Here is a 12,074-nt window from a genome sequence, read left to right on the forward strand (position 1 = left end):
TCTTTCCCTCTCTCTCCTTTCATACATATTGGGGCATGTGGCCCTTCTGAGGTGCACATACCATGTCAGCCCTCTCCAGGCCCCCCTTCAGCACTGTGGGTCAGAACAAGGGGAGGCGCCCAACTGGCATCGAGCAAAAAGACGAGCCCAAAGCTGCTTTTAACCATGTTTATTGAGAGAGGGCAAGGGCTGGCGCAGGTCCTCAGCCTGCAAGTGGCAGCATCTTGTCCCCAGGCAGGGATACTCCAGCTTCTGCTCAGCCCAAGAACGTCAGAGCCCCCTGGAAAGGAGAAGCCTGGCTTGAGTGTGTCCCTGAGAGCAGGTCAGGCCCTGTGCAGGGAGGGACCTCGGGGGGAGGCACAGTTTTTGCTCTGGTGGGATTCTGGGTGGATCATGATGCCTGCTCTGCTGGGACACGCATGGGCAGTATCCCCTAGACAGGTGCATCCCTACCTTACCACTCGCGCCCTCTGCAACCCCACACCGGTCAGATATGGTCCACCCAGTTCCCACCCAAGCCACCGCGCTTCTCCCGGGGGCGGGAAATGAAGTGGCCCTGTCATGAGGCCAGGTCCCCTGGGTAGGGTTTAGAAGAGTGGATGGGGTGCTTCATGCTGGGGAGGCTGGCTGGGAGGATGGCGTGCATGGGGTGGGAGGGGGTGGGAGAGGAGGTGCCAGGTGTTCCCTTTACCAGCAAAGACTTCACTGCCCCTACGGCCTCAGGGCCCAGCTCAGTCACACACTTCCTGGAACCCTCCACCAGATGCGCCACGGGGATGCCCAGGCTGGCCAGTATGAACGTCAAGGGGTTAAAGCCCTTGAAAAAGGGCTTGGTCACGGCCCCAGCACCGGCCTCCAGGGCCCCAGCTCCAGCCTCCAGGGCCCCAGCTCCAGCCTCCAGGGCCCCAGCCCCGACGTCCAGGCCAGGGGTGAGGGCAGCTGCAACTGGGGCCACAGGCTTGGCCCCCGAGCCCATAAAGAAGGCCACAGCTGCAAACACAGTAAAGAAGAGTTGCCCACCAATGCCCAGGTGCCCAAGGAGAGCTGCTGAGAACCCGTCTCCCCCAGGAGGTGCCCAGGGCGTTGACAACCTGCCAGCTCCCCTGCCGACCCACCCACTCCCTCCCTTGCTGACCAGAGAGCTGTGGCCCAGCCAGTAGCTGGCTGGACAGAGGGTCTTAGGAGGTGGCCCGAAGGAGGGGGGAGGGGAGGGGAGCCCTGTGTGGGGCCCCTGACAGGCTTCCCAGAGGAAGGGACACCCAGGCTGTGCCTTGGAGGATGACGCAGAAAGCAGATGGATGTTCCCAGACCAGGCCAGCGTTCACACCAGCCTAAGACTGGGAGATCCTGGAGTAGGCAGGGGCCTGAAGGCTGGGGCGGGAGGGGCGGGATCCAGAGAACTGGCCTGCTCCCTGGGAGTTACTGGATGGATGAGCATTAGGAGCCTGGTGCCCCTGGTACAAAGGCAGCAGGGTCAGGACAGCTGGAGTGGGGCCCGAGCGCACTCACCGGAGTGACTGAGCAGGGCCACACCGAGGACCAGGAAGGCAGCGATGAGCTTCATGGCGGGCTGCAGCTCAGCGGATGCTCGTGGGACCAAAGACACCCTTTCTAGAGCTTGGCCCTGAGGCCTTCATATACCCCATCCCCAGGGCTGGGCCTCCCCCACCCTGTCCTCCTGAGAAAGGTGCTGTTTGCTCAGCTAATAGGCAAAGCCCCGGCCAACTTCCTGCTCAGGCAGGTGGGCCCTGGGAAGCCCATGCCCCCAGCCCTGCCCGGGTCTCAGCACTTCCTCTTGGCAAGGTCCTCCATGAGTGCGGGAATGAGGCTGTGCTTTGTCTGCCCCAGGCCCACCCAGGCCTCTGCCCTTCCAGAGAGCTTCCTGTCCTGGGCCCACCTGCAGTGCTGTGGGTCTAGAAGGGTCAGGGCTGTGACCCCAGGCCTGGAGATGTCATGGGGTCCTGGCTCCTTCTGATCCTGGAGAGGCCAGGGAGGTTGAGTAGTCAGGCCTCACTCCTGGCCACCTCCCTGGTAGGGCCTCGGGCAGCCACCAATGCCAACAGAAGGACCCCGGACAGTTTTCCATCTTTGAAATCAGTCTTGACTCAGAAGTTTCACGTATCTGTCATTTACAGAGCATGAAATGAAGAACAAGCAAAACAACCTATGACACAGTCTCACCAGGGGAAGACCTGGCTTTTCAGGGAGAGTCCGGAATACCCCGCCTGGGTCACAAGCAGGTCTTGACCTTTGCAGCCTGGCAGGTCTTCAGCCCCCCTGAACCCCTGAGGCCACATTCACCTCTGCAGGGGCTTCCTGCTGTCCCCACACAGCATGTGGCTCGTGTAGCTGTGGTGGCGTGTGTACACTCGTGGTCTCCACTCGTTTCTTACATTTTTCCTTGACTGATTTGGGAGGTTTGTATTATAAATGTATGTTTTGTTGGCCATTGTGGAAATAATTTCAATAGGACACGCATTTTCAGCTTGTGAAAATTCACCTTCCAAGGGATTTTCTAGAAGGAAGCCTGCTCTCAAGGCAGGGACAAGACATCTGCACCACTGTGGATGCGGCAGGGTAGCAGAGGCGGTTGCCCTGTGGCCACACCCATAGTGCCCAAGCCTTATCCTCTCGAGGGGACACTTGCTGAAGGTACTGCTCACGCCAGCCCCCTCCTGAAAAGCCTGGGCCAGCTGGTGGGGTGGCCTCCTTCCACCAGTCAGGTAATGCTGCCTCCCCCACGGGCAGAGGGTGCTGGAGCCGAGGAAGACCTGAAGGCTCCCCAAAGTGGATGCTGGTTCTGGGGCGAAAGGGACAACAGCACAAGATTGTCCTCTTGTCCCTTTGAAACTTGGGGACGGGGGTCTTGCAAGAGCTGGCGTGGTTCACGCCAGTGTGGGATTGGGGAGAAGCATTGGCAGCTCCCAGGGCTGTTGGACCACTCAGGTCCAGCTGCAGCTGCAGGAACCCACACCTACTGGGTCCTGCGGTGGGTGTGGGGGTTCCCCCACGAGGGCTGAGGTCACACTGCCATTTGCTGTGGGGGCTCGAGTCACACTTTCATCAACGAGCATTTGGTTGTGGGAATTGCAAGTGGGCCTGCTCTCCTGATCAAACACTGGCCGGGCAGGGACCCCTCCACGCGGGTCACTGGCCAAAGTGCTCAGCGTAGGCAGATCTTGGGAGCCGCCCTGGAGCACTTTCCACCCTGCAGACAGGACCACAGGGAGCTCTCCGCAGGGACAGACCAGAATGGAGCCAGAGGCCAGGAGGAGGTGGAGGCTGCCATCTGTGTTCCCAGCATCACTGCTTCCTGGGCACACACATTCCAGTGGTCATCCTGTATCCCCTTCCCGGTGCTCTTTATCTTTAAAATTCCCCCAACCTCCTCCTGGCCTCTGGTGGCTGGAGGGACCTGTCCCTGGCTTCCTGTGAGTCCACACAGTGATGGTGGGCCTCCTCACGTGCACCCCAAGATTTCCAACCTCAAAAGTACATCCCACAGCCACCCAGCAATGTGTGTGTCATTGTGTCCCCATTCTCCACTGAGGAGGCCACGCGGCTTGCCCCAGGTCCCCAAGCTGTAATGGTTAAGGCGAGGACCCACTGCAGGCCGGCCCTACCCTGACACTGGGTCTCAGTGCTGCCCCTTCTGAGCCACCTGGCATGGGCTGGCTGACAGTTTGGCCTGAGCCCAGGAGGCCAGCATGATGGGCCAGGGGACACCTCTGTGTTAATTTCCTGGGGTGACTAATAAGTCACCACATAGTTGGTGACTGAAAACAACACATTTATTCACTCACAGCTCTGGAGGCCAGAAGTCCCTTTAACACTGGGCCGAAATCAAGGTGTTGTCAGGGCCAGGCTCCCTCCAGGGGCTCTATGGCCTCTCCCAGCTTCTGGTGACTGCTGGCATCTCTTGGCTTGTGGTGGCATCACTCCAGTTTCTGCCTCTGTGTTCACATGGCCTCCTCTGTCCGAAATCTCTCAGCCTCCCTCTAACATGACATGTGATGTCGTGTTCAGGGCTCACTGGGTAATGCAGGATATAATCTCCTCATCTCAGATAATTAACTTCATCACATCTGCCAAGATTCTTTTTCCATATAAGGTAACATCCAAAGGTTCAGGATTTAGGACTGGATAGCTGTGGGGTCCTTCAATTTCTGTGTGGTCTCCTTCCCTGCCAGACCAGCTGAGGAGCCAGGAGGGTGTGAGAGCCCAACTGGCACAGGGAGAGGGTGCAGGGATGGGCAGCGGTTGTCAGCATCCACCTGGACTTCCCTGAGCCACCCCTGTAGACCTACCTCCTGCTGGGAAAGGGCTGGGGTGACACTGAGGTGCCCCTCCCTCCTGCAGATGACAACGGTCAGCCTGTCCTGGGCAATGTTTGCAGGATGTCCTTTGGGCCAAAGCAAACATTGGCACCTGGCCTGCTCTTTCGGGAATAAAGTGCTGAATGAAGACAAGAACTTTGGTGGCCGCAGGGCATGGGCCGAATCCTGCCCATGAGCTGTGCAAAGACCGCGGGGCTCACCAGGCCCGGGAGCCAGGCGCTCAGGTGGGGTGCTGTGGCCGGGAGCTAAGGGGCACTTGCCAGCAGCCTCTGCCTGGGCCTCCCTCATGGCTCTGACTCCAACAAACACCTGTAGCAGGTGTCTGGCAGTTGCCCTCATACAGTGACACAGGCAGTGAGGCCAGCAGCCCCTCCGTGTCTGGCTGGAGCCGCCACACATGGCTCCCCACCCCTGAGGTTTCCAGGGCTTCCTTAGCCTCTCTTCCTTTTTGGTCAGTCCAGTGCCTGTTCTTCCAAGTCCTGTCTAAGAGCCCACTGAGTGACCGATTAAGTGACCTGGAGCAGGCTGTGGGCCTCAGTGAGGGCGGGGCCGCTCTGGGCCACCTTGTGGGCAGTTGGAACCCCTGTTCTGGGCCATCGTCTTGGTTACTGAGCATCATCAGTGTCCTCTCGGGGAATCCTCAGTGGCCACCTTTTGCTAGTTTTCTACGATGACTCACTGTTGTGTAGACTCATGTGGTCACTAAAGTTTGGGGGCTGGTTTGGCCAGCCCTGGGCAGCGCGACAATCTTGTGCTTTAGGACATGTCTGTGGTGTTGCTCAAGTATAAACTGCTCCGATTCCAATCTCTGTGGCCGATGCACATGCAGCCCTGGTGCCACAGGAGGTGGGCACAGGTGGGTAGCCCTGAGGGGGTCTCCAGCTTCCTGGGACCCCTCCAATAACCTGGTCTGGGACACCCTCCAGCTGGCATGGCCACCGTCACAGTGGAGTCCTTCTAGGCCAGGACACCTGCCAACAGAAGACCCCTCTGTCTCCTGCCATGAGTCATCACCAGGAGAACAGGTCGGCACGTCCAGGGCTCTTCTGGGAGCTGAGATGAGGCTATCCCAGTGGAGCCCCAAAGTGACTTGAGGAAGAACAGGCCAGGGACAGGGCCAGAGTGGAAGGGTGACTGGACTCACCAGTGTGCTGCCCAGGGTCAGGCTATGATCTCTGCCAGCACCCACCTCAGCTCCTTCCTCTTCCTCATAGCTCAGTCCCCTAGGCCCTGGGGTTGTGGGCAGTGTCACCAGCATGTCCTGTTCCTGCCTCTGTGGGCACTTTCACTTGGGTCAATATTGATCTGGCTCCATTGAGTACTTCCTTCTGTCCCTTCCCTATCCAAGGGAGGGTGGGAGGGTGGGCAGGGTCAGCTGCCAGCACCCACCTCAGCTCCTTCCTCTTCCTCATAGCTCAGTCCCCTAGGCCCTGGGGTTGTGGGCAGTGTCACCAGCATGTCCTGTTCCTGCCTCTGTGGGCACTTTCACTTGGGTCAATATTGATCTGGCTCCATTGAGTACTTCCTTCTGTCCCTTCCCTGTCCAAGGGAGGGTGGGAGGGTGGGCAGGGTCAGCTGCCGTCCACATGGTTTTTGCTGTGTGGGCTCTGCGTAAAATTGATGGAAAAGCTCAACTGCATGGCTTAAATTAAGCAAAGACTGAAATTCTGTTTTGTTTTGTTTTCAGAGAGGTGTCTTCTCTGGGGTTATAAGCTGGCAGCCAGCAAACCTCAGACACTGATTCTGGCTCAGGGGGATAAGCTGCTGTCCTCAGGGGCCTCCCATGTTGTTTCACAGGGTCCCACTGCTCTGAGTGGCTGTGCTCACCACAGCAGCTGTGGCCAAGTCGTGTCCTGTGTAATTAGGTCCAGTTAACGGGGGCAGCCTGAGCTAGACTGTGGACTGACAGTGAGGCCAGAGGTGGTTCCCTAAATGGAATGGGATTGGGGACATGGATAGCATCACTTTACCAGCCAGAAGAAACGTAACTTGGAGAACATCAATGACCTACTCAAGGTCCCGTGGCCAGTTGCAAATGGGTCTGCATGCTCCCCCAGTTCTCTTCCCAGACCTGGTGACCCTCAGGCCTGGAATATCCCTTACTGACCAGCACCCCATGCTGCCTCCATGCACCGGGGCTGGGGGCAGCCACCTGTCAGGTGAGGGGAGGGGGTTGGATCAGATCACAGAGGATGCCCAAGCCCAGACTCCAGACCAGGGCCCCACCCCAGAGACGTACTCACTGCCACCCCAAAGTGAGGCCTGTTCGAAGCTGATTCAACATTAAAACCCAAGGGTTTAATAGCAATCCCTTCTGTTACTCCTGTCTCTCAGAGGCCATGGATAGGACGATGATACCTGGCTGTGCCCAAGAGGAGCTTCCTTTTAACAGGGGACCGTGCCCAGCTGCTCAGCTGCACAAAACCCAGCTCTGATGGACTCTGGCAGCGTCCTAGAGCAGCGCAGAGATGTCACCCTGGGAGCCTCACCCATCTGGCTAAGTGGACCCTCACGATGCTGCCCCATGGCCTTCTGAGTCCCTCACTGCTCTCCGGCCTTGCTGTGTTCCTCCCTCAGCTCGTCATCATCCCTTCATAACCTGCCCCCACATCTTTATGGCAAGCTTTGCCACCGCCGGCTCCAGCTGGAAAGTACAGGAATGTCTGTCTCCCCCACAAATGCTGGCTCTGAAGGGACAAAGGGTGCACTCTAGTGAGGTCCAGGACAGGAACTCACTCGCCATGCAGTGATGGACGAAGACGGTTGCTCCTACACTAATGAAGAGGGTGCTCCCTGACTTCCAGAACTGCCCATACAAAGGATGTCTCATACAGGGATGCATTCTCCCCTGTTAACATCACTTTGACCTGAATCTTTCTAAAAACGGGCTTCCCACCTCTCCTGCTTTTTGTCCCACGTTAGCTGCGAATGCCGCTGTCCCATTCTCAATAGCTGCAGCCCCGAAAGTTCTCTCTGTGATCCCTGAAAAATGGATGAATGAAGAGATGGATGGGTAGATGGGTGGATGAATGATCAGTGGATGAGGTGATGGATTTCTGGGGGATGGGTATCTGGGTGAGTAAATGCAGGGGAAGGGTGAGGGTTGGATGCCACTGCAGACAGTGTCTTTCCCAACTGACTTTTAATGTTGCTTTTGAAAGACATGACTTGGTGGGGGCAGGGCTTCCTCCTCAGTGTGGTCACTCTTAGGGGCATTTAAACTGTTATCTCATCACCAAAGCTCTGCAAGATAGCAAATCACAGATTGGAAAATGAGTCCCTGAGGAGCATTCCCTGACCCAGGGTCACCCAGCCTCAGGTGCCACTTCCTCCACTGTCAACCTTGAGCAGCCCCCAGAGCCCAGCCTGGCCCAGGCTCTCTGTCCGGCAGCTCGGGGCACCAGGGCTTCGCTCAGTGGTCCCCAGGGCAGACCTCCCTCTCGGTGACGCTGCAGTCCCCTCTCTGAACCTGCACGTGGACATCTGGTGGGACGGGCCCCTGATGTGGGCACCGCCAGCAACTTGGACACTCTGTGCCCGACTATATGAGCTGAGAACTCGGCTTCAAGAGTCAGCCTGGACCTGCTGGGGAGCAGTGGCCTGGGGGTGGTCCATGGGGGTGGAGGAGGCCAGTGTTTGTGGAGGACTGCTCTTGTAGAATTGTTGGGAAAAAAGGTTTTTTCTATGTATCTAACATGGATATACATGGATACATGTATGTAACATGTATCTAACAAGGGCCCAGCTAACACAAGAGCCACGCCCAGTGTCACGCCCTAATCTGCAGCCACCACTGTGCCAACTGCTCACTTGTGAAGGCATATCACACAGACATCACTGGGCAGGGCTGTGGAGGGCGCTGCCACACTCTGCTGGCTGGAGCTCATCTCCCTGGGGGTGGGAGGGGGATTGAAATTGAAGCTGGGAGCCCAGCTCAGACCCCAACCTCAGAGTCCAGGCGCACACTCAACCAGCGAGGTGACCCCGGGTATGCACTGCAGCACTCTGGGCATCCCAAGTAATCATGGCACCTGCTTCATGTGAGGAGACGTGGGAATCTGGCAGCAGGGACCCAGCCTGGGCAGTGTTCCCAGGCCCATGGGCCACTGGTGCTGAGAGCCAGGGGCAACATTCGGCTTTAGGAGATGACGAAGTACCATGTCACTTTAGACATAAAGTAAATTTTAGGGGAGCACCATCACAGTGCTGGGCACTTCCTGGTGTCCTGGTGCCTCCCCAGTGTCCTCTGCTGGCGGCTTTGGGGAGAGGGGGCCCAGCTCAGCAGCCTCTGCCACCCTGTCTTTTGGTAGCCTGTCCAGTGGCCCCATGGGGCTGACGACTGGGCTGGAGGAAGGTAAAATCAAATCTTTGCAGAGAGGTGGGACTTAAGTGAGAACCCATTCATTGTAACTCAAAGACTGGCATCAGATTTATTATTATCCTGTTAAATAGTTTAGAACTTTTCGGAGCACATGTGTACAGGGCTTTCTTTAGGTTTCCTTCCCAGCACATTTTTATGTGTGCAGTTGTGACAGAAGGGGAGGTGACACAGACAGCTGGCGTGTACATGGGGACGGGCCTGGGGGCCAGGCCCTGTACCTCCATCACATGCATGGCTCCTCTAACAGCCTCTGGACCCCTCCACCAGTAAACCTGAGACCCAAGTCTCACAGTCAGGTGACTTCAAAGGAGCAGGTCCATTGGGGGCAGCGAGGATCAGTCACAGGTGCGCTGGACATAAACGCAAGGAACAATACACAAGGGGGGAGTCTGTGGGCAAGCCCCTGCTTGCTGCATGGCCGCCTGTCCTGCAAGCGTCTCATGGGGTAGGGTTGGGTGTCAATCTCTGTGCTGCTAACTGGGAAGAGGGTCTTTCTCCTGCCATGGGTTGGGGTGGCTGGGCAGTGTGAGCTGGGATGGGGTTGCTGAGAAGACTGCAGAGGGTCCTCGGCTGCTCTCCCATGAAGGCAAAGGTTTGAAATGCCAAGTCACTGACGTCAGGACGGGGGGCGGGGGGGGGGCGCAGAAGACAGGTCCCCCTGAGGCCATGAGAACGGCCTCTGATTGCCTTGTGGCATGGAGCAATGCTGGGTTGGTCTTCTGGGCTTGCCCTGAAGCCTTCCTGGGTAGAATCCATGGTGTTCACCTCTCATTAGGACATTCACAGTGTGGGATGTGCCTTCGGTGGCAGACCCAAGCCCTGGAGGGAAGAGCCAGGCGTCTCTCAAATGGGGCTGCCTTAGACCATCAGCTGCTCCTTCCAATTCTGGGCCAGGCAAGGGGGCTGAGGCCACGGTTGCTTCTGCTATAATGGCACCAACTGCAGGTCAGAGGCAAGAATCACCTAGATTCAGAAAGACCTTCCCTGGGCTCCCTACAAACTGAAGTTCTGAAAAGTAAATTCACAGCAGCTCCAACAGTCCCTGAAGTTCTAATGAAAAAAAATGTGTAGAGGCGTTCTCACAGGCAGGGGAAGGCGGTTGTCACTGGCAGCACTGCAGGGACCACTGCCCCCCAGATGGCTAGCTGTTTGGCTGGGCTCAGAGGAGGACTCCCCTCCCTCCATCCCTCATTTGTGCTTTGAGACAAGGATATGGCACACTCTCTTCAGCCCTGGAGAGGCAAGTGAAGACCTTCCCCAGGGAAGGGAAGGCTGCGTGGAGGGACAGTGTTTGGGGAGGCAGCTGGGAGGTTGCAGCTCAAGTCTGGCTCCACCTAGATCACTCTGTGACTGTCAGAAAACAGGGCTCACGCCACCACCCACCGTGGTGAGCAGAGGCAATCAGAGGGGCATTCCTGTGGGAGTGCCTGGCCCAGGGCGGGCCCTGTGGACAATGAACTAAATGGAATGTGATCTGAAAGGAGAAGAGCCCTGGGGGCCCGTGGGGCAGCCCTGGTGATGGCATTTGGGGAGCCCTGGAGCCTGGGTTTTGCTATCGTAGCTAGGAAGGGTGTAAACAGGGATAAGGAAATGCCTCCCAGCTGAACCAAAGGAGATGAGTTCCAGCCTGGGCCTCCAGCCCTTTGTACACCCCTCCAGGCATGGCCTGACAACTGTGTGAGGCCAGGGACCTGTGGGCCTTGCCCCAGCCTCCTTAGTCGCTGTTGTCTTCAAAGAAGGGTGCTCGGGCTGACGGGGTGCAATCGCCCTCCCCACGTGGCCCGGCCAGCTCCCCGTACTCGCTGTTGTAGAACACCTGGCCTCCGTGGGCGCCCCGGTCAAGCTGCGGCTGCTGCCCCTGGGTGTCAGGGTGCGCCCTGGTCACGTCCACATTCCAGCTGGGTCCTTTACAGCTGCTGAGACAAGGAAGGTGCCGTCAGTAGGACGTGAGGAAAGGAGGGACGGGACCTGGGGCAGGTCTGAATGGAATCACCAAGGACACACCTGAGCGCAAAGTCAACAGAGACGCACAAATTCCACTTAAATAGAAAACCAGGTTGATGTGAATGTTGGCAAACACTGGAATTTTCTCTGTCCCAAGCCTGGGTGTGGGCCAATGGAGAATGTCCAACTTCATGGCCCCAAACCTGCTTCTCGCCCAGTCTTGGTATCTCCGTAAATGGCACCAGCACTGACTCCGTGGTTCACACGCCTGACTCTCATCCTTACTTCCTCCCTTCCCCGCATCCCTCATATCCAATCCGTCTGGAAGTCCTGTCTGTCCTAACTCTGAAATGGATCCCTGCCAGTCTCCACGTCCTGCCCTGTCTGAGCAAGCAGCCACCATCATGCTCTGTGCACCTCCTCCCAGCACACCCTCCTCTCCCACTCGGCCCTCCCTCCAGTCAGCGCCTCAGAGATCCTTGAAGTTAGAAGATGTTCTTCTCCTCCCAACAGACTTCCATGGCTTCCCATCACTCTCAGAATGAAGCTTCTCACTCCGGCCTAGGAGGCCCTGAATTCCAGCCTCGCCTGCCTCTCTGAGGGCCCTATGATGCTCCCTCCTTAGCACTCATTCTTTCAGTGCTTTGAAAATGTTGCTTCGTTGCTTTTGTTTTTGTTTTTGCTTTGCATGGTGCTATTGAAGAGCCTGCTGCCAATCTGACCGCCCCACCCCTTATTTTTCTTCATGAGTTGATCTTTTTGCCTAAATTCCCAGAATGTTTATCTTTTAAGTCTAATAGTTTGGTTAGGATATATCTCAGAGTTTAGTGTCTGGGCCAGTTTTCCCAGATATAGACTCAAGTCTCCTTTTATTAGGAGAGTTATCTTGAATTACAGGTTTAAAAGATTAGTTATATTCCACTGTCAGCATTTTCTTCCTCAGAGACTCCAATTTTATACATATTGGACCTTTTCTACTCAACTTCTATATCACTTGCTTTGCTATTTTTTTAACCTCTTTATTTATTTCTATTTTATTTTCTTGACTTTTCATGCCCGTCTTCTGTCCTCCACTGTAAGTCTGATCACATCTATTGTTTCTTAGGTACCCTGGTCTTCATATTTCAACTTCTTTCCTGAATTTAGTCAGTTTCTATTTGATATCTTCACATTGTCCATTTCTATTCTAAATTTTTGAATTTCCGATTCATGAAGTAGCTGCTTATTTAATTATACATTTAAGTCATGTTGGAGTGTTGTATCAGTTTTTCTCTGCTTCATTGTTTTGTTTTTTTGGGTTTTTTTTTAAAGATTTTTGTTGGGGAATTGGGGGATGGGAACAGTGCTGGGGAATTGGGGGAAGGGGAACAGACAAGTTGCTGTCCTTTTGTTCTTCAGTCTAGTTGTGGAAG

The 12,074-nt window shown here is 56.1% G+C and overlaps 2 protein-coding genes across 6 annotated transcripts in view; both read right to left on the minus strand.

The window, feature by feature from the left end:
• Positions 1-154: 154 nt before the first annotated feature.
• On the minus strand, positions 155-1,624 carry SCGB3A1 (secretoglobin family 3A member 1). Its single transcript, XM_019661424.1, has 3 exons — positions 1,510-1,624; positions 692-990; positions 155-280 (listed from the first exon to the last, which is right to left on the minus strand). Exons 1-3 carry the CDS (start codon positions 1,562-1,564, stop codon positions 257-259), a joined length of 378 nt encoding a protein of 125 aa, XP_019516969.1. The 5' UTR covers positions 1,565-1,624; the 3' UTR covers positions 155-256.
• A 7,131-nt stretch (positions 1,625-8,755) lies between these two features.
• Positions 8,756-12,074, minus strand: part of FLT4 (fms related receptor tyrosine kinase 4) — a 41,008-nt gene continuing 37,689 nt past the window's right edge. The window contains exons 30-31 of one of the 5 annotated variants that reach the window (XM_019661368.1): positions 10,518-10,634; positions 8,756-9,537 (exon numbers count right to left, since the gene is read on the minus strand). In XM_019661368.1, coding sequence (XP_019516913.1) covers positions 9,480-9,537; positions 10,518-10,634 — 175 coding nt within the window. In that variant the 3' untranslated portion in view covers positions 8,756-9,479. Of the gene's footprint in view, positions 10,635-12,074 lie in introns of all 5 variants that reach the window. The other 4 variants (XM_019661367.1, XM_019661366.1, XM_019661370.1 and 1 more) reach the window with 4 other exon arrangements.

Source organism: Hipposideros armiger, unplaced genomic scaffold, assembly GCF_001890085.2.
Source record: "Hipposideros armiger isolate ML-2016 unplaced genomic scaffold, ASM189008v1 scaffold_347, whole genome shotgun sequence".
In the NCBI taxonomy this organism is placed as follows: domain Eukaryota; kingdom Metazoa; phylum Chordata; class Mammalia; order Chiroptera; family Hipposideridae; genus Hipposideros; species Hipposideros armiger.